Below are 24,707 nucleotides of genomic sequence, written 5' to 3' on the forward strand. Positions count from 1 at the left end.
GGGTGCAGTGGGGGGGATTTAGCTGGGTATTTGCCCAATAACGAGGCTGGGATCAGGCAGAAGGAAGCCCAGCTGAGACTTTATTCCGCATCTCCGTGCTTTGACTTAAGCATCTATTGGGTCCCTTTAAAAAATTCTTCTCCTCTTTCCTAAAGAGAGTTCTAGCAGTTGGGGGTGGGGACCATTTCCTAAAGTCAACGCGTAAGTTAAAGGTCTGCCGAGCTGCCCACGGGGGATTTAAATCTCGCACCAGAAGAGGAAACGTGTGGGAAGCGGAGTAGGCGGAACCCTCTAAACAACAACATCAACCCCCAAACGACACGAGCCCCTGGCGGGACAGATTGCCTTCCAGACCCGGGAGCGGGACACCAGCACCCGCCAGAGCTCGGAGCCCCGCACTGGCGGCCAAGGGGGAGTGGAAGAGCGGGAGGTAGGGAGGGAGGGAGGAAGCGCGAGAGGGAGGGAGGAAGAAAGGGAGGGAGGCGGCGTCATGTGATCCGCTTCCCTGCTCCTTTAAGCGTCCACAGGCGGCGGAGCGGCCACAATCACAGCTCCTGGCATTGGGGGAGCCCGAGCCGGCTGTGCCGGGGGAATCCGTGCGGGCGCCTTCCGTCCCGGTCCCATCCTCGCCGCGCTCCCGCACCCCTGAAGTTTTGCAGCGCCCAGAAAGGAGGCGAGGGAGAAGGGAGCGTGAGAGGAAAGGGAGCAAAAAGCACACCCTAAAACATTTATTTCAAGGAGAAAAGAAAAAGGGGGGCGCAAAAATGGCTGGGGCAATTATAGAAAACATGAGCACCAAGAAGCTGTGCATTGTTGGTGGGATTCTGCTCCTGTTCCAAATCATCGCCTTTCTGGTGGGAGGCTTGATTGGTAAGTGCGAGAGCTGCAAACTTTTCCCCCTTTCTCTCTTTTCGGGCCCCTTCCCTCTTTGCCTCTTCGGCTACTTGTTACAGTATCACTGCCTTGCTTCTATGATCTAATTAGTCCGGCTATTGTGCTTAAGAAAGCAGAGCTCCATGGGGCTCCGTGGGGCACAATCCAGTCTAGTGGCTAAGAGAAAAGGAGGGGGAAAAGTTTTGGCCTAGTTTCAGTATCCACTTGAAAGGAAGGAGGGGGGTAGCGGGGGTGGGAATCTTAAGCATGGCGACGGATCGCGCGAGGAAGCGCTGGGTTACAAAGTTGATTGCCGCTCCCCCCCGCTTTTTCCCGCGTTCCCCCCCTTTTCCTCTCGCTTCCCTCCCAATCAGCTCCCGGAGGGCAACGTAATCGACTTTATTAGGAACAACTGAAGAGTCGGAGAACTGCGCCCGGCGCAAACCCAGAGAGCCCTGTTACAGGGCTGTGATCTCTGCATGTGTAAACGCTTTGGGTTGTCTCAGCTGGGGGCTGAGAGTTTGCATTTTGGGTCCTGACCTTCGTGCCCTCGGCTTCCTCGTCGCACTCCCATCCCACGCCCCGCCGTGGCCGTCCGCAAGGTCCGAGCCTTGGCCCGGAGCCTGGATGGGGTGAGGTACGGTGGGAGAGAGTCCTTGGATGGCGCTGCGGGAAGTTGGAGAGGTCGGAGGGGAAAGGCGTATCAGAAAGGTGTTGCTTTTGGCCTCCCGCCCTCTCGCGAATCTCCCTTCCCCCACTTCTTAGAGCTCCGAGAGCCGGTGAGTCTGGAGCCCCGCGTCCTGCCTTGGCGCCTAGGAGGGCGGCCTGCGCCCCCGCCGCAGCCCCCCGCAGGTGACAGCTCCCCCCCTGGGAGACCTCCCCTGGCGTGCATCGCCCGGACCTCTCGAGCCAAACACGCTTCCGGGTGCAGAAGATGGTTTCACGTACCTTCCACTCAAAAATACTCCCTTCTTCTCGCCGTGTCTCCATCTCCATCCATCCTCTCGCCTCTCCGCACACTCGCTTTCCCCTTACCCTCGAGATTTAGGACGTCCCGGCGCAAACTTCAGCGCCAACTTCGCCACGGGTGCGGATGAGAGGCTTGGCTTCCGTATTTCGCAGATCTGTAAAACTTTGCGGAGTGGAGAGTCTACGGAGGGGCTTTCTGCGCGCGTCCCTTTTCCGGAGCCCGCGCGGCGCGGGTGTCGTCGTGGTCGTGAGAGCTGCACAGGCTTGGGCACCTCGAGTCCTGTGCGTGGCGTTTTGTCTCCAGACTTGGGTTTGATGGGAACAAATGAAAGGGAGTCTGGTTCTGTAAATCACCGTAACATCCAAGCTAATTGTTGAAACAAAGGAGAGTGGGTGAAGCTTCACCAAGGAGAGAAATTTCTGGAGGAGATCTTGCCTTTCGCTGTGTGTGTATCCACAAAGCAGAAGGAGGTTCAGAGTTTTCCAAGCTCATATCCTCAATTTGGGTCAAACAGCTTAATCTTTTTATTCCTGGAACCCTCCCCCCCACCCCTCCCGTTAGGAGCTCCTGTTTAGCTACGTGCAATCTCCATGTTTCCCTGTATTGGATTTTTCGAGGCTCTTAATACATTCTCTACTGGGAGCTGAAGGCAGCCTTCTCTGTGCCCTCACGGTGATTATGCAGCGGTTACAATTACACCTCTTGTCTCCCTTGATGAGCAGTTGCAGTTAGATGCCATTGGATCTTGTGTGATTTCAGTGGCAGACCATAATTAAAATTTCTTGCACCTTGTGTTTTCAGAATTAAATTGACCTATTATCCCTGTCTGACCTTCATCCTCTTTGAGGTTTTTGCACAAGCAGTGAACCATTACACATAGTTCCCTGGTATTTGTTGGTGTGTGTTTCTTTTTCTAAAGTTGATCTAGCCCATTATCCACTGTTGTAGGTTTCTTAGGGCACTTCTGGAACTAGCATAATTTCTGGAATCTTAGTACTGTGGAGAAGGTCCAAGGGCACTGGTGAGTGGCTGCTGGACATTGGAGTTGCCATAGGATCAGAACAGTTGTATGTTCAAAGAGGGGTTTGTTTGGAGTAAGTGGTGCCAAGTGTTGTTTTTCCCCCGAGAACTTGATTAGTGACCGTATCTGATAACAATCTCAAAAAGTTAGTGATAGGTCTAGATTCCCCTCAATAAATCAACTGATTTAATTCCATCTTTGCTTGAAAAAGAAAACTATCTCTGTATAACACTTCTTGGGGGAAATTGTTGTCTATGTTTACCTCTTACCTCTCCTCCTTCCTCAGTTGCCAAGGCTATGTCCCTAGTTCCGGCCTGAAGGCTGAAAAGATCAGATCCATTTCACCATAACACTTGAATAGTGGCTTAGCCTTTACCTCAACCAGTTATAGAGATAGAGTAATTTTTTTTTTTTTTTTTTGCTGTTAAACAAATCTAAGAACTTAGGTATGCTATAAGACCCAAACATGGGAAATAAATATCAACAAAAGGTAAGTGATATGTTTTCCCACCAAACTTCCCTAAACTGGAAAGCAGGTGAAACTAAGCAAAGGATGGAACTTCAAGAAAGTGAGTGGAATCAGTAGCTGAAGGAGAAGTGTGTAGGCTGGAAAGTCTAAGTAAAGTCCAGAAACCTCCTCTTCCACCCTCCCCAGTGAGAAGAGAACTTCTTCACTGCTCAACCCTATTGATCCGTAGGAAGTCCGGTGTCTTGGGTGTGCAGTGTCTTTCTAATTCATCTGCAGAGGCCAAGTGAGAAAGTGAAATCTTCACTTTGAATTGGCCTTGGTATATAATGTTCCTTTTTGATCACTGTTGTCCTAGATGAAAGGAAACATGACAGCCTAGAAAGGGGAGGATCCGAATGGCAAAGCTCCTGATTGTAAGGGTGTAAGTACTCCACGCACGCAGACGCAAAACAAAAACAATCAACCACCACCCCCAAACAATAATGACAAACCACGCACCCAAGGTGACAGGCACTTTTTCAGTTAACCAACAGGCTTCAGTCTCCTCATTGGTAGGTTGATGAGTTTAAGATTCCTTTCAGTTGTGAAATTGTATGAATTTTTCAGTGCTTAAGTTTTATGTGGCATTCAGACTGGTGTTTGGTTGTAGCCTTCTAGAATTGATGGGGAAAAATTTAAACACTAGGTAAAAAGGAAATAAGAGGGATTGGGTTTTGGTTTAGTCAGCTTAAATCCTCCCCTGCTCCAACAGCCTTTTTAGAACCAAGGTTTTGTTTGTTTGTTTGTTTTTGTGCTTGTTTTGTTTGTTTGTTTTGTGCCAGGGTCTGTATACTGCTAAGCCTTTAATGGGATTTTTCAAGACGTTTCTGGAAAGCAATATCTTATGTGGTAGAATTTGGGGTACTTAAGAATTCACTGAATTATGCCATGCTTTTGTAAAAACTTTGAGTCATTATAAAATCATGCATCTGATTGTTTTCTTATGTATTCAGAAGGTTTCTTAAGTGGCTGACTTATTTTGTATTTAGAATTCATTTAAAAATTTAAGAACCCCTGAAGGAAAAGAAAATATTTTTAGAGATACAGCTTAATCTTTAGCCTCCTTAAAAATAAGCCTGCAGAAAATTTAAAAAATAATTTTCCTTTGACTTTACGTTTGGTGAGTTTAGTTCACGGAGAAGCAGCTGCAGGGGTGGTAGAAGGGGGGAGGGGAAGGAGACCATGTGTGCTGAAACAAGAGTGCAGCCCACTAAAAATCATGAACTTGATTCCCTGGCCTATTATGTGCAATTTGCTCAGCTTCAAATTAGTCATGTCTGGGAGATATAATGGTTGGAAAAGCAGGTCACCCTTCCCACCTGTTCTAAAACTGGTAAGAGTATAAAGATCAGGATTGGATGAATAGAAAATTATTGCATTGTTTTAAGCATACCCATAAATTAGAATATTCCAAACTTAAACCCAAATAAGTATCAACAAATTGCCCATTATTATTTTTTTAGGAAGGATTGCTTTCTTTCAAGGGTTAGTATGTGAGCAGCCTTTTCTTGTTTTTTATTGCTGAGAATATTATATGTGTGTATACGTGTATAATACACATACATAGGCACACATGTATAATCAGTTTTCTCAATTTTAGCATGGACTTATCTACTGCTTTTCAATGATATAGCCCATATTATTGTGCTATTATTGTTTGAATGGAAACTATGGATGGTTTTGATTGTGGTCCATTCATATGAAGAGTTTTTGTTTCTGCCACTATCACTTATTTGAAAGGGGCAGTATTTTAAGAAATTAAATAAAATTACAGTTATGCAGAGTATATAAGTGTTTGCTTCCCAACACATTAGGTTTTAAACTTGTTGTGGTATTTATTACATTTTAACATATATTAATAGTGCAATACTTGGCAATACTGCAGTGTTTGGGTATCTGTTGAGAAAAGAACTAATGAACTTGCTTTTGGTTGATGTTACTCCACATTTTTCTGTATTTGATTCTTATTTTGTAAAATTTCATATCTGACTAAACCATGTCATTTTTTTCTTTAACTGTCGGAGTATCTAATATGGTTTGTAGAAGTACTGTGCAACCTCAAAAATTCTTTTGTAAAGAGTGGGAAATTTTTTGTAATTGAAATTACATTATTTGACTTTTAAAAAACTAAGCTATCTACTTGGTTATTGCAACAAAGTCATGCTAGTGCTAACAATCTCTAATCATGCTTTCATCTAATCATTCAGTACAGCCTGTCTAGCCTTCTATTGGAACTTTCCCTTTTCCCTGTTCAAAGTGAGAAACATTTCCTTGAGATAATAGGGTGGCTTTGTAAGGTTTTCAAGTCCCCTGCCTGGAACCCAGATCTAGACTCAAAGCCTTTCCTAGCTAGTTGACATTTTGCAATAATACAGCCTTAAAAAAAATTTTTTTTTTAATCCATGTAGACTGAGGAAAGATTCTTACCTTATCTTCCTCATAAAGGTGTTTCTATGGAGGTTTAGAATTTGGAATTGTGTGAAAGTCCTTAGCTTAGAGCTCATGTATGTTACCTACCTAATGTGCAAAATATTGATTAGAGCCTAATGTGTACCCAGCATAGTGCTACAATGATGACTAGGGCTTAGGAAAGAGGGGACTTGAAGCCTGAGTAACCTTGGGGAGCCAGAGGTAGAAAAGAGTCCCTCTTAATCCAAGTTCACTAGCAAAGGATTTCTTATGATGAGGTTTTTAATATCATGATAATTCTCACTCATCTACTGGGAATTTGAGAACATGTGAAATGAGAAGTCCTGTTAATTATGTCATCAAATAGTTATATTAATATTTCATCTTAACATAAACATATTAATATAACAATATAAATAATGCTAAACATGTGTTAAATATGTACTGTGTGCCAGACTTTGTTTAATTTGATTCACGCAAAGCCTTGCCACATTGGTACTGTTGTACCCATTTTACATATAAGTAAACTGAGGTACAGAAAGGTCTAGAAAAATTGCTCAAGATTACCTAGCTAGTCAGGGTCAAAACTCGGATTGGATTCCAGTCAATCCAGAATGATCAACCATTAGGTGCTCCTGACCCCACTTCCCAAAGCCTTGACTTCTAGGGCTGAATAGAAATGGTTTGAATGTAGAGAGACATGATAAGTAACACTGCAAATGCAACTAATTTCTCATTTCTAACCAACAGGTAACATGTTAAAAGAAAAAGTATCAAATCTGATGATAAGTGAAATGGAGTCCAGCTGTACTTAATAAAGCAGAGCCTTGACCCAGCTAAGGGAGGACAACTTCTGAGAAGTCTATATATGCCAGTCCAACCAATTTCTTACAGGTTCTAACCAGTCCCCATAATTCTATGAATAATCAAACTGGCTGAGCAGCCAAGTTCATTAGCCACAAAGTGTTTGAGTTCTGCTACCTTAAGGAAGATTACTCAACTTTATTTTCTCTAGTTAGTGGTTTTAACATATTTATACAGTTATGTTAAGTCTGGACTTTTTCAAAGGAAGAGGAGAGACGAAATCAACTGAGGTTGGAGAGGTTTTTTAGAGGGTGTGGATTGGCAGTGAGAGCAGTTGAAAGAAGAGCCTCTTACTGAACGTTGAAAATTCAGTTTCCCCAAAGGATAATTTTTGTTTATATATACACCCATGCATAATAATGAGGGCATTTCAAACCGGAGTCTTCCATGCTGACACCATGAATAGGTACATGTCCTATTGGAAAAAATGCTGATGGATTTTCTCTATTGAGAGATTTACTGCGCTCAGTTTTGACAGCGACTCTAAGAGATGAAGGGAGACAGAGAGCATCAAGACGTGAAAAGATCATGTCTATTTCATTTGTCTTCTGTTTTCTCTGAGGTGTTGTAACTGTGGCACAATAGAATAGACAAGTGTGCCAGATGTGGATGGTTCCCAGAAAAAGTGCCTGGATGGGGATGGGAGTGGAGAGGAGGAACTTGAGGCACTGAAGTTCTCAAACTTGATGATGAAATGTTTTGCATTTTTCCCCTTTCATAATAGGGCTAATCAAAAAGAATTGATAAATAACAGAAAAGAGCAACTCATATGTTTTAGAATACAGAAATCCTAAGGTTCTTTAGCCCTTTAGCACTACCTCTCCCTCCCCTCCATCCCTCCCACCCTACCATGTTCCACCCATAATTAAATTTTGTAGAGGAGCAAAAGCAATAATCAGAGTGTCATCTGACCAGTAGTGAGGGATTTGGCTAATTACGATTTGCTGCTTTTTTGAAGATTTATTGGGTGACTATGGAAAACATTTTACATGTATTGATTCACTTAATGAACATAACAACCTAGAGGAGCAGGTACTTTCTCCAGTTTTCAGATGAATGTGAGGCTCACTTAAGGAACTTTTCGGAGTTAACAGAGATGGTAAATAAGAGGGCTGGCATTCAAGCCCATGATCGTGAACTGAATCAAGCCATGCTCTCAAGTCTAATGCCACTCTCCTCCTATTGTTCCTTCAATTTCTATGGGAAACAAAGAGTCAAGTGTGATGAAACATTCTACACAGATTCAATAGAAGATGAAAGCTCAGACTGGCTTTTTCTGCTTCTACCCCTTTCCCAGACCACATACTCCCATCACTGCCTGGGTACTATTCACTGACCTAGTTACTTCCCATACAAATGATCCCAATTCCTAAAATATATTAACCTCTTTCACCAGCTATTGTAAATGTTGGCCAGTGCTTGCAGGCCGTGCTGAAGAGGGCTGAACCTGAGGAAATTACACCCCAGCTCCCCCACCCCACCAAAAGAAATTATTACACACAGCAAAGAGTAACTGAGAGTTGTAATTGAAAACTTGTCAAAGAGTTGCTTCAACCTGAATGCCAGCTAGACTTAGCATACACAATAGGTCCTGAATATAGCTGTTAAATACAAGAGAGGGGAATGTGGGTGTGGAGAAGGGAGATAGGAGTAGAATATGGATTCAGGAAAGGAAAATTAAGGCCCCTGTAAACATATGAGAACGCCCCTTTGGGACATAGCTTATGCCTGGATTTCCAGAATCTACTTCCTATGCCACCCACTCCTCCCAAGCTGAGCTAGTGCTTCTCCCTACTTGCCTGTTTAAATCCTGGGCCTTCAAGTGCAATTTCTGCTTCCTCTTTTTCTTTTCTACTCTATTCTTTTAATATTCCCTGGTAAAGGGTGTTCTTTCTTCACTGGCCCACAGGAATTATAGGGCCTTCTTAATCTTCTAGTTAATTCCCTGGGTTAACTAAGAGGCTTTATACATAAATACACATTTCCAAGAAAGCAGAAGAAATTGAAAGAAGACGCCAAGTTATTACATTTGTTTTGGCAAGGCATTATGATTTTTCTTTATGAAGAAGGTAACCGGTCTGTAAATGATTGGTTCAGTTTTTTTTTTTTTTTTCAAGCCCCAGATTAAGGAGGTTAAGCTCATGAGAGCTGGTTGGGGGCCAGTTATCTGCTGCTTTTAGTTTTGGACTGAGACCCTCCCAGGGAGAGAGTGCCTGGTCTCAGGGCAGCATCATGTAGTGGAGAGGAACTTGGCTGTAACTCTGCAGACGATCTGTGGTCTCCGTGATCGCAAATAAGTCACAAAAGTTCCTTGGCTCCCACCCTCAACTGTGATGTGGGGCAGGGGCCTCCTATTTCATGGATGACTGTAGTGAGGAATCCACTATCATGAGGATAAGGCACCCTTTGGGTTTCTCACTGAGCCAGGCCCACCAGAGATCTGAGGACATTTTGCTGAAACCGTCTGCTTAACCCATATCCATTCCTCCTACTTTTCTTTCTCTGTACCTCTCTGCTCTTAGATCTGGAAGAATTTAGCCTTGACGTCGTCTATTTTCTATTCTTTTTCTTTCTTGAGTCACCACCGCTTTGTCAAACACCTCCAGATTCATGGATCTATTTAGGCAGAGGGAAGTGGAATGACCCAAAGCATTACTCATTTTGGGTTTGAAGGTGCACAGAGAGATCAACCTGCTTTCTAACATGAATTCCCATTATAACTGTATGTCTCAGAATGAGCCTTCCCCAAATGGTAGATATTAATATTGTTGCAGATAACTAGCAAAAAAGAGCATGAGTCTAAATCATTGTCCTAAAGCATACACATTTTGCTCCAGGTTAATTACTTTTGCTTTATAGGCAATTTTAATAGAGCTTGGTTATGCCATTTTCTAAGTCTACAGCAGTTGGGACAATTTGCCACAGAAACTCACTGGCAGCAGAGAGATGTAGACATGTAGTAGGTCACATGAGGACACAGGAAGAGAAAGGGAGCATGCCCCGGGCTCTGGGGTCTCTGGATATAGGCAAGTCATTTCACACCTAGCAGTAGCACCCCTTCCCCCTCCAGTGGCATCGTTACATTATAGGCTGGGGTATGTTAATTGATTCCACTCTAAAGCTTTGTGATCTTATCACTTGCCATGAGTGCAGCTTTTTGGATCCACTGTGTCTGTCCCCTTTGGTGGTATCTGGCCTGAATGGAAGCTGTGGAGCTTGTTGCTATTAAATTGTAAAGATGAAAGGGCCTTGGAGACCATCTTGTCCTACCTCCTTTGAGGAGGAATCAGAGTCCCAAGAAAGGGAAGGGACTCAGTTTACACAGTTAGAGGCAGAGCCTTGGTTTAGACTCAGGTTCTAATGCCAGTCAGCACTCCAAGCATATATCTCTTTCTGTGTTTCAGCATGAAGATCATCTGATTTCCGTCGTAGAGTTAATGTGCAGAAAATTCCCAACTTGTGGTTCTTAAAGCTCTATTGACTTTCCTGCTACTTGAAAATAAAGTAGCAATAACTTTACTGTCTTCTGCTTGCCTTTGTGTACTTAATGTTCTTAGCTAATTTCTGATGAAGCAATAGGATTATATGGAGTGTTAAGCTGTTCTATGTGGATTCGAAAGAACACCACATAATAATAAAAAACAAAAATAAAGCTAAATTTCTTCCTTGTTTGCTGAGCGGGCGGTACATCCCCTTTCTCCTGCTTGAGAAAATGTAAATTTAAAACTTAAAACAAAACAAAACTGTGCACTATGGTCCTTACCAATCCAACCAAAAGTGACATCCTCATGTTTAAAGACTTCATCAGTCTAAAGCTTCCTTGTCTAAACGTCTGTGACTAACTTTGTGCTTTCAGGGGATGTTTGTGGCAGGCATAATTCTGAAGTTGTAGTGAGTTTAGGCGAAGCGACATGCCCTGTGTTTTCTGGGTCTATTTTACATACAAAAGAAACAACAAAGTTGCTCATCCTTTGTGTCTGCCATTTCTGCACTCTGAAGGTAATTGCAAGTAGAAAATTCAAATTGCCAAAACAGGGCTTAAAATGTTGAAGGCCTTATGCAGTTGTGTCTGACAAGCATATTTTTGTGATTTCAGAGGTGCCAGTATTACAGGGTAGATTCTTCTGCTTCTTTTATTTTTGCTGAAACTAAGCAGAGTCACAAAGCACTGTTTTTCTGCGTCCTCTGATTTAGGTGTAATGAATTTTTTTTTTCTTTTAATTCTCTCTTTAACATGCTTGCCTTCAGGTGATCCCAACCAAAAAGTTGGGATCCATATTTGTGAAACCCAGCCCTCTCTCAAGCAGATCAAGTCTTTTTCTGTTTTTTTTTACTCCGGGTTCTTATATATTTTATCTGCTCTCATTTAGGTTAGAACTCGCCTGAGAACGGAATGCCTCAAATGTAGAAAAGACACATCCCCGCATTCCTTTCTTTGCTCTGCTCTGTTGAGCTAGTTCTGGCTTGTGTGAAATGGGCTCTGACTTCAGCCCCTGCGTGCCTGGGCAAAAGGAAGTTGTAGATGAGATTTTTACTGAGGCTTTGGAAAGACTGCACCAGGGGCCTTGCTGTCACTTAAAGAACACATCTGTACTTAGAAGGGATCAGCTTCTTCCAAATTGTGAGGTGGCAGTGGGTGAGGTGGGGAGGGGCTTGTGACAGGCAACTCCAGGGCCTTGGACATCCGTTCAGTCACCCAGTCTCCTAACTGTACAGCGTTTGCATGTCCATGAGCCAGCCTGTGTTAAATCCTCGGCCAGCATCGTTCTTTGAATATGCCCAAACGGGACAGAGTTATGCTCTATGAGAACGTGGTGTTTCTGGATAATAGTTGATGAAAGAGAAAGAAACAGAATAATTTGTAGACGCCTAAGATTTTTAAACTAAAAGTATGCTAAGGTCCCCTTTCAATTAGCATCTTATTTTTTTCTAGAGATCGGGAGAATTCTCTCATGTTGCTTCTCTACCCCACCTACCTGTTAAAAAAGACAAAGAGAGAAAATATAGTTTGGGAGAGGCAGTAGGCTTGGGATTTGAACAAAATCAGCACTAGTATATATTTGAGAGGACAACATTTCGAGGTCAGGATGTGGTTAGGTACTGATACCAGCTCTGTCCAGGGAAGCCGCCAACTCTCTGTGCATCTCACGTTAGAGTAACTCTCCCAGCGAAGCAGTGATGCTACAGGAATTTGGAAGTTGCCTTTAATGACTTGGGCTTCTTATAAGATTCCTAGGAAATTGTCACACTGCAAAACAACATGGTGTTGGCTCAAGGTTTTCCATATGATGTTTCTGTTCAGTGATAGACTTACTGATTTAAAGTGATCAGATTTCTAACTGCTGGCATGCGGTTTTTGGGTTGATCAATGGGTGTGATCCGGTTTGTTATCAAACTTGGACAAACCATTTACATTCTATGAGCCAGCCTCAGTTTCCTCGTCTAAACATTTTTCCCTCACAGGAGGTTATGGGTTTAAATGAGAGAACATAAGTTACCTGTGCATATGTGCTAGATCCATCAATATATGTTAGACATTTCCCTGAATTAGAAGTCGTCACTAATTAACTTTTTAAGGATTTTTTTGAGTCATCCCATGTCTAGTTAGGCTCATGGCAGCTTATTTCTGCCTCTTAGTGAATTACATAAAATTAGAAACCCAGCAACCCTGCTTGATAGCCTTCCCATTAAGCATAATCCATGCAAGCCAGCATTTCAAGAAGCATGTCATCCACACATTTGGTGAATTAGAGCGGTTAACTTACTTTTTGATACAGTTAGTGACAGTTTTCACCAAGGTTTAATTTGAATCTTAAATTTTGTCTTTTAAAATGCTTGCCAGTATTCACGGCTCTTTATAGCATATATAGCCCAGGTAGCTTGACTTTTAATTGAATACCACTCAATATGTGGAAGAGAGATTCCATCCATGCTTGCTGCATAGCAAATCCCAGTTGTTCTGTTTTACATTATGAAATTGAAGTCATCATCCACTGGGAAATGTTTTTGCTTCTAGATATAATATAAATGACAAAGACCTTTGAAAGTCAAGCTTCAAGGAAAGAAATGATCTTTTTCTTATAAAATATTAACTACTTCTGAAACTTTAGCTAGAATTATCGTGCTGTATTATAAGGAATTATAAAGAAAAATAAAGTTAAAATATAATCCCTATAAGACTATAAGCTACATGAGAGCAAGGATGGTCTAATGTGCTCATCTTTATCTCCAGTGGTTACCACAGGGTAATGCAGTGTAGGTGCTCAGTAATACTTTTTGAAGAAATAGATAAATGCCTTGCATTTTGGACCTGTTGCAGGGGTAGCTAAAATGCTTCAACTTTAAGGTCAGCCCTAAAATTTCTAACACTCTATTCTGGGCTATTCTTTTATAATTTAAATGAGGACAGGTTTCTTATTACTTACTTGAACTTAAAAGATTATGTCACCTTCATGGTTTATATGCTTAGATTTATAAAATTGTAAGTTTGAGGAGTTTTGGGAAGGGACCTTTTCTTGTTATATTGTATAATAGAAACTAAAGCGCAGAGAAATTGCAATGAGAGAAGATTTGAACCAAGTTTCCTGACTGCTAGGGGAGTGTTTCATTACCTATGCCTAGTGTTACAATGATTACTACTAGGTCTGATTTATGTATTGGGTCTTTATTTGGCCATAAAGGCAGAAAATTGATTGTGGTTATCCATACTAGCTGATAAAGTTTGCTGGGAAAAAGGAACACACCCTAGTACATGAATCTTGAATATTCAAATGGGAATGTGGAACCATAATGGAATTTTGTGATTTATTATCTTTAAGAAGTGTGTTTCTTCTGCTCCCTGAGAGCTGTTTTTTAGGGGCTTCTTTAAGAAGATCACATAATTTGCTTAATTTTCTATAAACTTTTAAAGATGGAAAATTCATTTTTCAAAGTTTCCCTTCTAAGAATTTTGCAGATGTATTTATGGTTCTTCTTAGAGATCAGTAATATATTTGTGATGTCAGCTTTTCTAACTGCCCTTGACAAGAAAGCATAAGACATTCAAATAACCACCTCTGCATTCCATTGTGTTCAGCTTGTTGATCTGGTGGGTGGGAATGAATTCATCCACACATTCTTCCAGGTTCCTGAACTGTACTGAAACATGCTGTGTGGAATAGGTGCCTGCAGGCAAAGAGGAGCCTGGGCCTGCTGACTTTCCAGTGGAGCCAGGTGGAAAGGTGGGAACAGAGATTTAAGAAGCAGATGTACACTGAAAGGGAAGGAAGCAAAAACCAGGGAGAAAGCTACACAAAAGCTGGACTTGGACTTCTCTTAGCCAGACCTTCCAGCTAGAGGTGGAAGTATTGGGGAGGGGACACAGAGCTGACACAAGAGTCAGGGGAGAGGAGGCGGTGGTGATGGAGAGAAAATGGGCTTGAAAGAGGCGACAGGAATTCCTCCTCGGCTGGGTCATCACATCATCATGCAGGCCTTCCCTCTAAAATAATGACGTGTGTGTGTGTGTGTGTGTGTGTGTGTGTGTGTGTGTGTGTGTGTGTGTGTGTGTGTGTATGCTATGAACCTATCCACTGCTCTAAAGGCTAGGTAAAACCACAGCGGAAATGGAAGTTTGCTCTTCTAAATGTAAGCAAGAGCGTTGCGTTCAGAAGGAGGACTGGATAGAAATCCTGGCTCTACCCCTTGGTGGCTATGTGGCCTTGAACAAATTATTTAAACTCAGAGCCAGAATTTCCTCATCTACCTTTCGGGTAAAATGGGAGTAGTAGCGCTTGTGACATTGCTGTGAGGATTAAATGAAATAATCTGTGAAATGAAAGGTATGTGTACAGTAACTTGCAAATTGTAACCACATAGAATATGCTACATGTTATTTTATTATTAGTCTTATTCTTTTAACCCAAGAATGATTTCCCAGTGTTAAATCACCCAGAGTCCTTTGGGAGCTGACATAAAAGGTTTTCTGCCTGCTCCGAACCTGGATAACAATGGTTCAGGGAGATGTAGGTGGTTCTAGAGTCGGGTTTAGATTGCTTGTGTGAAATTATAATCTAGTGACTAGAAACATGCATTTTTGTCCCCTCCTAATTTTATTTGTTTTTAAGCAAGAACACAATGATGTTAAAGGAACTAAAAGCGAGGAAAAGAATCCTCCTAAAATGCACCATTTTAATACAATTCCGTGTTAAATTTTTATTTTTTCACACTTCTGTGACTATTTCCAATTTTATGTAAAAGAAATGTAAAAGCCTAGTTAGCAGAGGCTCAGACGTTTATTGTTTATGCCTCTACCAATTATGTGTTTTCTTTGGAAATTCAGCAGTCAGTTCCTCCTCTCCTTCTAAAACTCTTCTCTCATACTTAACTCAAGATTGCTTGTTGAACCATTGAACCATGGGAAATTCATTTTCAAAATCTGCTTAATTGCTGTGAGACTTTTAATTTGTTCTGGATGATGGTGCTAATGTCTGGGAACTGGGACCGAAGCCCTCCAAAGTTGTTAATTCAATCAGCCACTGTGCCCTTGCCATGCCTAATGAAGGGAGGGGGGTATCCAGACCCCTCTCACAAAGAGGCTGGGTCCCTCCTGACCACCTCGTCAAAGATGAATAAGAGGGACCCCACAGTTAGGTCGAACACTTGGGGCAAATTACCAGGGTGTCAGTCCACATTATCCAAAGCCCTGGGTTGTGCTTTCCCAAATAATTATTCAGTAGGTTTTATGTAGGAGCCCAGAGTTTTAAGGCATGGTTTTTGTGTGCATGTGTTCACACCTGCTAATCTGCAAAATTCTTTAATCACCAGCGTCTATTTGGCTCTGTCTGCAATCTGTAAGATCATAAACATCACCCCCAGACTATTGATATTCCTGTTAACCACTGAAGTTTTGCATGGCGAGACTGGTGAAAGCTTGCTCTGTCCTCATGATAAATTAGCTTGTTTATTCCTCTTCTGCTTATTTCTATCCTGCTGTTGGTTAGTGTAATGAAGCAGAAGTCCATTGTGTATGTTCATTGGGTAGCGATCCTCTGGCACCAAAGGGGGTAATTGAGTAGAAAGGCAGAATGCTGTTGGTGCATGGGAGAAGTTAACACCACATGAGGTCACCAGGCTTCAAGCTTTAATCAATGTGGACACAATGCAATTGAGATTTTGAAAAGGGTTTGTTTATAGTGTGAGAGTAAGGGTCAGTAGTTAATTTGAAATGCTGTAGGTGTGTTTTCCTTGAACCAAGAAGGTACAGAGCATGTGTCATAGAGGATTGTAAATATCCTCAAGGGAGGGATGTAATTGGGGTGGAGGCTTAAAAAGAAGGGAATTTAAGAACTTCAGTGTGCTTATTATTGACCCATCCATGTTTCATTTAAACTTTTACCATTCTTCACAATGGGAAAAAGACTGTAGGAAAAAACCCTATAAAAGTCCATAGTATAGAGGCACAGCTCTACCAAGAAACAACTCTTTTTTTTTTTTTTTAAAACAATGCTTTCCTTTGGGAAGATATTTGGAGTGCTATAAAATATTGCACTAAGAGTACTTAGTAGTACTAATATTACTCTTAGTATTAGGTGCTAATTCTCAAAGAATTCCCACTCTCAAAAGTTTACATCTTTTAGGATTTTTAATTGCCATGGCTTGAATGAGATAATATGAAAACCCTTAACCCCTCTACTCATTTATGCTGCTGCCTCTTTCCATTTCAGGCTCCAGTCTAAACCAGGCATGTCTGTCTGCTTTTTGGATTATCTTTGACATTTCTCCCTATTATTTAATTACCTAAGTTTCAACAGCTAGAAACACCATCTTTTATAATCACTATTCCAATTTGAAAGTAGAGAGGGCCCTATCCTTTTGTTGCAGGGAAACTCTGCAGGCCAACGTCTGGTTTTCAGAAATGACTACAGGAAAAGAACGTGAAGGCTATGGCAGAGCCAAAGACTAGACATAGACTCAGAGATGCTTTGTTAAGTGCATGTTAAACCTAGGTGATGACTTCATACTCCTAATACCTCATATTTGTATAGTGCTTTTATCCTTCTTCAAAGCACGTTCATAGAAATGATCTCATTTGATCTTAATAACAGCACTCTGAGACAGGTCAGTCCACCAGGAATATGCACATTTTAAAGTTATGGAAACTGAAATGGAGAATAGCTGTGTTTGTGATTAGTTTTGTTTGAGAAGGGTTGATTTGGTAAGATTTATTTGTGGTGGAGTTACTCTGAGGATTTGAAGATTAATTGCTACATGATGATATAGGATAAAGAGTAGTAAAAAGCTTAGTTTTTTAATATAGAGAATTATGTCTTACAGAAGTTGCTGTATGTTAAGCAAACATTACTTTCTGAGCTATCTTCTAGGACAAGTACATGTCACCTGTGGTCCATCATCTTTAATTTCCCCATGTAATGCTCACCTGCTCCCTTAAACAATTGTTAAGCAAATATGTCAAAAATATCTCTTTGAAGGAACAACAAATTTTAGCCTGTTGAAGGTGTCCAGATATTTTGACCTTTCCCTGGGCAGATCTGGGTCTTTAGAACCCTATGGAAAATCTTAAAGAAGGAGCCAGGGAGCACCTAGAGATGAGAGTGAAATTAATTTACTAATTTTAGCTAGTAAATTGTGCTGTGGTATGGTCACCCACTTAGTAACTCTTCCATGGTATGCCTTTCTCCCTTAAAGTCATGCCAACAAATATGCATTGAAAAGCCATTTTTGGTGTTGGTATGATAGCCCATAGAATGGATTACCATAATTGGTTTACCTAATCTCCTACTGTTGGACATTGATGTTATTTCCAGTTTGGGGGCTATATAATAGCAATACTGGGAAAACCTCCCTTGTAGTTAAATTTTTATTCATACCCTTAATTATTTTCTTAGCAATTTCACTTCTGTGAATTTATCTGAGGGCAAAAATCATGCCCATTTTAAAAGATTTTGATAATCTCCATCTTGCCCTTCGAGATCAATGATAACCATCACATATACCTCATAAGTCAATCCTGGGAGTGTCCATATCCCTGCATCTTGGCCAGTACTGGGCATTAATTTTATTTTTAAAAATTTTGCTAATGTGCCAAGAATATTTTTTTCTTTTAATTTACATTTCTTTGATTACTAGTGAGGGTGAACCTATTTTCATATGCTTATTGGCTACTTATACTCTTTTGTGACTTGCCTGGTTGTTTTCTTCCTTTAGTATACTATTTTCAAAGTTGATCATCCTTGTAATACAACTTGTTAGAGATTAGGGAAAGAGGGAAGACTTCCGGAGGAGGATGGTTCAGCCTAATTCTGTTGATAGCAGGATCCTGCATTTCCTTTGTGGTACCTCCCCTTTCCCACTCTCAGACCATGAGCTTTAAGAGAATCTTCATCTCTGACTCCAGTTATGGACATGTGACCAAGCCACAGGGGACACGTGGCTCAATTTAGTCTAATCAGAATGAAGTCTGAGATTTGTTGTGGAAGCTACCAGGAAGAGATGTCTTCTCTGTTTATTACTGAACCTGAACCCAGATAATATGAGCCTGGAACTGCTGGAGCCCTTCCAATGAAGTCTGAAAATGAAGCTAGTAAAATATGATAGAATTCAGTGACTGTAGAGAGATGAGGTCTGTTGATATAATTTGATTTCTCAAAACAACCACTATCTAAAGACCATGCTGTCTCTGGACATTTTTCATCTTCACCTTGCTAATTGATTAATTTAATTTTTGCTCAAGCAGCTTTGTGCAGGGTTTCCTTTCTTTTGCGACCAAAAGACCCCAGACTGATTTACTTACTATGCCTTTGGTTTAAAGATAGGCCAATGGAGACTGCTGCTATATCGTAGAAGGTGTATTTGGAGAGTTTGCTCATCTTAGGTCTTTGGTAACAATTAAAAAACAAAATTAGGTATGGAACCAACTTCTGTTAGGCACAGCTCTTCCAACTATAGCAGTAGTTGAAATGGTGTGTGTGTGTGTGTGTGTGTGTGTGTGTGTGTTGTATCACGGTTGGAGCACCAACTGGCTGGTGAAGATCACTAGTGACAATTCTTGGAACTTGGCCAGGCTGTTGGCTTTGAAGCAAAGCTCATTGCAACATGTGCTCCTGCTGAGCTAGATGTGTGTGTGAAATGGATGGCAAGAGGATGTCCCAGCAGCTAAAATGAGGTTCTTGACGGCACCACAGGAGAAGCTTAATGACTGCCCAAGCAGGCTAGTGTTTGGGGGGATGGTTGGGCAACTTGAGTAGGTGTTATGATGACTCGAGGTTTCTTTGGGGCATCCAGAAATCTGTGAGGCAGAACAAAGGTTGAGCTGGCACATGTTACTACAATCCCTGAGCTGGGTTAGTCATGGGCTCTAGAAGGGATGCACACATGAATCTTGCCTTTGGGCAACTTAACTTTGATTAGAGAGATAAGAGCGATAAAATAAGATAGTCTGTTGTCAAGGTCAAAGTGGGTGAAATGGACTAAGTGCTCTAAGTATTTTTTAGATCAGATATAAAGATTTTTTTGAAGAATTAGGGAGTTTGACCTGGGCCTTCACAGTGTGGGTGGTCATTGGAAGCACAATTTGACGTACATAATTCAAGACAAGATTCACGTCATTCAAGGCACTGAATTAAGAGCAAGATTAATAGAAAAAGCTATGAGCAGAGTATCAAGAGATCTGGCTCTAGCCCCATTTGCCTCCTTAGACATATCATTTAATCTCTCATGCTTCTTCTTGCCTTTGATTATTTGCTGAGTAGACCTGGTAATGCTTTCCCTTGGCAAATAAAGACAGAGGCATGTCTTTCTCAAAGCCAAATACGTTGGCTTTTTCCACCCATTTCTTTTCTTTTTGTTAAAGGCATTGAAGTAAGTCCTCAGAGTCTTTAGGTTACCGGCAGATTAGAAATTTGTTTAGATGGTGATTAAGGTATATCTTAGCACTTTGCTAAATTCTGGGGAACATAAAGAGGCACAAATCACGATAATCTGCTCATCTGTCGTGTCATGGAGAGAAAGCGTGAAGTTAATGAGTTGAGATCTCAGGGAACCTATTTCTCACCAGCTATGAGACTAGGTTTGCTTTTAGTATCTTGTCTGTACCCTACCATAGATCTGTAAATCGGTAAATAAGAGGATGTGTATGAAGGCAAGGCACTTATCTTTTGTAATGTACCAAAGACAAACGAGGTGGCACCGTTTTAGCTGAGTAGACAGGCAGGACATATATAAAAATATCATTAATAAAACAAAGCATGGTGTGGTAAAAATATTAGGTAGTATTGATTGAGCACTTACTATGTGCTAGGCAATGTGCTAAGTGTTTTATATGCATTATATTGGCCCACTAACATGGTTGAGCTGGAACTAGAATCTTTGTTTCACTTGCTGTTTTCATGTTTAAAGGTCTAGAGAGACTGAACGATCCTTAAAGCACTGATTTGGACTTCTTTAACTCGATAATTGTATTTTCTTTAAAAACTGTAAGTTCGAAAAGCGGTGGAGTTTTGGGGACAAAACCTGGGGGTGGTTGTAAATTGACCAGAAGGTTTACAAATATCCATAAGGACGGGCATTGTGTTAGACATTGTGGGCAAATCCATTCAGCCTAGGGCCTTCCGTCTGTATTTCCCTTTGTGAACTCTTTTGCTGAATGTCCCATCATCCTTTGTGAGATGAGGTCCTGTTCATCCTGTCTGCTTTCACGACGTAAATGTTTTAGGAACTCTCCACAGACTGGCGGGATTGTCTTTTTGGGCTATGAACAGATTGTGTGGGTGATGAGACAAGTAGGAAAAGACTCAGCAGTCAAAAAAGGGGGGTGGAAATCTCTTTCTCTGGCTCTCAGAATGGAGCGTGCACACAAAGGGAACTTCGTTAATCATGCCTCCTTTGTAATCAGAATGGTGGAGGCATTTTTTTTTAAACCACTATTATTTTGTCCTTTGTCTCGTCTGAGTGAAACCAATTGTTAATAGCTAATCGAGGGGTTAAAAATTTCCCAGACATGGCCAGGCAGAATCAACTTCACTTGATAAAGTAGTGGGTTGATTCTGGTTGGAAAACCAAGTCGGGTGTGGTGACAGGCTTCTTGCAGACATGGTGCTGGTCTGATAGGATACCCTTGTCCAAGATCTACATGGTGGCAGCTTTGTGCTTAGTTGATGAAAATTTCATGCATGTGTGAGAAATGGGGAAGAGATAGGTAAGACTTGGGGGTTTTGGTGAGTTAGGATTCAGTCACTTTGTAGTACTAAGTCCCTAAAACAAGCACTGAGTGGACAACTCCAAACATCTCAATTTCCTGAGCAACTTGGACAGCTTACTTGTGTAATCTTTCTGCAGTTGCTTTCTTAGAAATCAAAGGAGGATAATAATCTTTGGTACCCACTTAATGGGTGTAAAATAATGAGAATGTAAATGCTTTGAGTGCCCTAGAGATGAAGAGATAGGGAAAATTCTCTTAATGTATTATTCATATATAATATGGTAAGATGAATCAGTATGGTATTTTTTTGAAAACCTGTTATTATTTTAGCACCTCCTCCCTTTTACAAGGGAGGTTGTGTGCCTTAGCAGACGTTGACTCTGTAACAATTTTATTTTCGAAGACAGGTCCAGCAAATTTACAATGTGGTGGGTTTTCCAAGAGGAAAGGTTGAGGTTAGCCCTGTCCTATCCATTCCCTGAATCTGGTGGTGAGTTGTCGTATAATGAATTGTTGGTTGAGGGCAAGTCAAGGATAGTGAAACCAAAGGCAATATTAGTGTTTAGAAGAAAGCTGTCAACTGTTATTCTAGCTATTCCTTACCTGGATGTTTGTCTATTTTCTTTAAAAAATTGAATGGATTGTTTAAATCAGATAGTGAGAGCTGGCTGTAAATTCCAAGAAAGAGGCATCACAGTGTCTTAGGGTTGGAAGACAAAAGAAAGAGCTGCTTGATTCTTGGTCCTTTTTTTAAAACCCTACTGCCCTACCCCTTGGTCATCTATTCAGAAGAGAAAAAAATCCCCCACAAGGTCTTCCCCTCTTATCTGGTACCACCTAAATGATATTTTCTTCCCAGGCAAGATGGGAGTCTACCTCTCCTATTATGGCGATGAACTACTGCTGGTGGTTTTTGCCCAATGGAGATCCCCACCTTTCCCACCCTCCATTTGTCTGTTTTCAGCAGGAATCCACAATTTCCCAATTCTTTAGAGTAACAGAGATTCTTGTTTTGTAAGGGTCCTGGGAATTTGTCTAGTCTAACCTCACCCACACTGGGGTCTCCCCAACACAGACGACCTCCCTGGCAGCATTTTTTCCATTCCAGTGACGGTTGCTCAATAGACAATTAAAATTGTTTAATTTTTCAATCTAGTTGAAACACTCTGATGGTTAAATGTTCTTTCTTATAATTCAGTGGAAAACTGGGTTTCCATTACCACATTGTATTTTCCACTCATGAATCCTGGATTTTCCTTTTGGAATAATCTAGAATATGTGCTGCTTCCCTTTTGTTAGATGGTGGCCTTTCAAGTAATTGAAGGTGACTATCATTTCTCTCTGACTTTCCCTTTTCCAGGTGAAAACACCGTTGTCTGGGAAGATTCCTTACCAGACTCTTGCTGTCCCTGTCTGGTGATTGTATTCCCAGTCAAGATTAAGTTTACCTCTGCTACCATGGCAACCAGCTACTGCTTGTTGTTTCTACTTAGAGGAAACCACCATTTTCCTGTCTTCAGTAGAAAATCCATAATTCAAAAATCAACTTGTTAGTGTCCTTAGAACAAACACGCCTCTGTTACTGGTGATCAGCTAAGTTCAGAGAGCACCAAGTTCTACAACAGTCTATGTGCTGGCCTCCCCATTTTAACTCATGTAACTTACGCCAAACGTACTTCGCATATGTCTGCACTGGTTTTTCTCATTAGGAGAAATAGTGTGACCTGAGACGGAGAGAGACTCTGGACTCAGATGGATTTAGGTTCAAACCCCAGCTCAACCCTTTATTGGCTGTGACCTTGGTTGAGTTATTTACATTTTCAGAGCCTCATTTTACTCATCTCTAAATGGAGATAATGATATCTACCACTTACTGCTATATAAGAATGAAAATCAATCCAGTTAAATCCCCTAGCCTACTTCCTGGCACATATGAAATACCCAACGATTGGTAGCTGTTATAATCATTTATAATTTGTAGATGACAACCTGATGCCTGATGCAGCCAGTCCAGCATGCAGGCAACTGTGATGGTTATGGATTATTCAGAGCTTGGAATCCCCGTAGTTGCAAACTCTGAAAAGGGAGTGTCGCAAATTGGCTTAGTGGGGTACGAATTTTTCTCCGAAGCTCGAGTGATTGGGATAAAGCCGGGGTTCTCAACCAGGAGTAATTTTGCCCCTCAGGGGATATTTGGCAATGTCTAGAGACATTTTTGATTTGCACTACATTCGGAAGGAGGAGAGAAGATGCTCCTGGCAACTAGTGAATAGAAGCCAGGGCTGCTGCCAGATACCCTGTAGTGCCCAGAAGGGCCTCCACATTTATCCAGCCCCAAATGTCAACAGTGCCGGGCTTGAGAAACCCTGGGGTAGAGGGATGGGGGCAGGGTAGCCAGGAGTATTAAGAGGGAATAGGCATGTGCAGCTCTCTGATTGTAAAGAGCCCAGGGTTTGAACAAAATATTGAAATAAAATGATGATGATATAGTGTAGGTGTAGCTCTAACCTCATATGGTCAGCCCCATAATCCTAACTTGCCTTCTAAAATGTCAATCCTTTCCATCTTCCCAGTGTCATGTACTGATTAAATAAGTCCTGCCAAAGGTTTGGATGACATTTTTGCACCTGTTAATCTGTTTTGTTTGTTTTGCCCCCATGTAAAGACATGATGAGCCTAATAGAGCCATCTTGAAGTAGTGATTCTGTCAAAGAAATGGGCAATCCCCCCAAAATGAATTTAAAGTCATAGAATAACTTCAGTTCTCTGTTCATACTGTGAAACACGGTAAAGAAGACATATAATCTGTGGCACTACTTCTGGAAATCCCCCTTTTCTTCGATGCTTCTAACTTCTCTTTTCCAAAATACCCCTAAAACCTCCTCTGGTAAAATTTCCCCCCAGCCCAAGCCCATCTCTTCCACTTGTCCCTTTTCTCTTGATTGTGTATCATGAAAACTCAAAGAATCCATTTAGCAATAAGTTGAACCCTTGTTGGGGGCTGGTGAGGGCCTGCAACAGAGCAAGCAAAACCAGCATTCTCTCTATCTGCAGGGAGGAGGAGATGGAGTAGGGAAGACCCACATTAATACTTTTGGCTACAGTTATTTTCTAATAACTTATGGAAATAACTGTGAAAAAAGATGTTATTAAGCCCATTTTGCTGAGGAGAAAATTAAGAGCTAATTCTGTGTTCAAACAGCAGGCTGCTTAGGATATCCCTGGGATGTTTCTTAGGGAAAGACATCTTAGATGTTTAAGTTAAAATTCTGATAGAATCATCTCCGATTGCTGAGAACCTCTGTTTTTAATGATCCAAGATTCAGACCTTCTAGTTCCTTGAGTGTTTAGATAAACACATCCCTGGGGGGAGGGAGGGGGAGACAGGATAGAGAGCAAGGAGCATGTCACCATCTCCCACCAGATTATTCTTCTCCATCTACTGGCAGCTTTCTTATTATCAGTAGTTAACATTCATTAAGGCCTCACTATGTGCAAGGTACTGTGATAGGCTCTTTTTACTAATTATTTTATCTTTACAACAAACTTACGAGGTGGGTACTCATAGTAAACTTTTACAAAGGAGAAACCGGCATTTTGTAAGGCCATGAAAATTGCCCAACTTAATTGCTAGTAAGACACAGAGTTAGATTTGATCCCAGGTTTTTCTGCGTCTAGAGCCCTTGCTTTTAATTTCTCTTGTTCTGTTTTTGTAGATGCCTACAGCAACCTAAAGAACCCTTTCAGTGAAAGCATTTCCCTTGCTGCACTGTAATTGTCATTTTCTCTTATGGAACATTTTTTCATAAAGGGTAATCTGGGTAAATTTTGAAATATATTAAGAACCCAGCAGTTTAAATGAAAA

The 24,707-nt window shown here is 41.3% G+C and overlaps 1 protein-coding gene across 1 annotated transcript in view; it reads left to right on the top strand.

Moving 5' to 3' along the window:
* Positions 1–495: 495 nt before the first annotated feature.
* The window catches only part of WLS (Wnt ligand secretion mediator), a 106,221-nt gene continuing 82,009 nt past the window's right edge, over positions 496–24,707 (top strand). Inside the window, exon 1 of the mRNA XM_061184036.1 lies at positions 496–870. Within this exon, the coding sequence (XP_061040019.1) occupies positions 765–870 (106 nt within the window). The 5' untranslated portion in view covers positions 496–764. The remainder of the gene's footprint in view (positions 871–24,707) is intronic.

This window comes from Eubalaena glacialis, chromosome 3 (assembly GCF_028564815.1).
Source record: "Eubalaena glacialis isolate mEubGla1 chromosome 3, mEubGla1.1.hap2.+ XY, whole genome shotgun sequence".
Lineage (NCBI taxonomy): Eukaryota > Metazoa > Chordata > Mammalia > Artiodactyla > Balaenidae > Eubalaena > Eubalaena glacialis.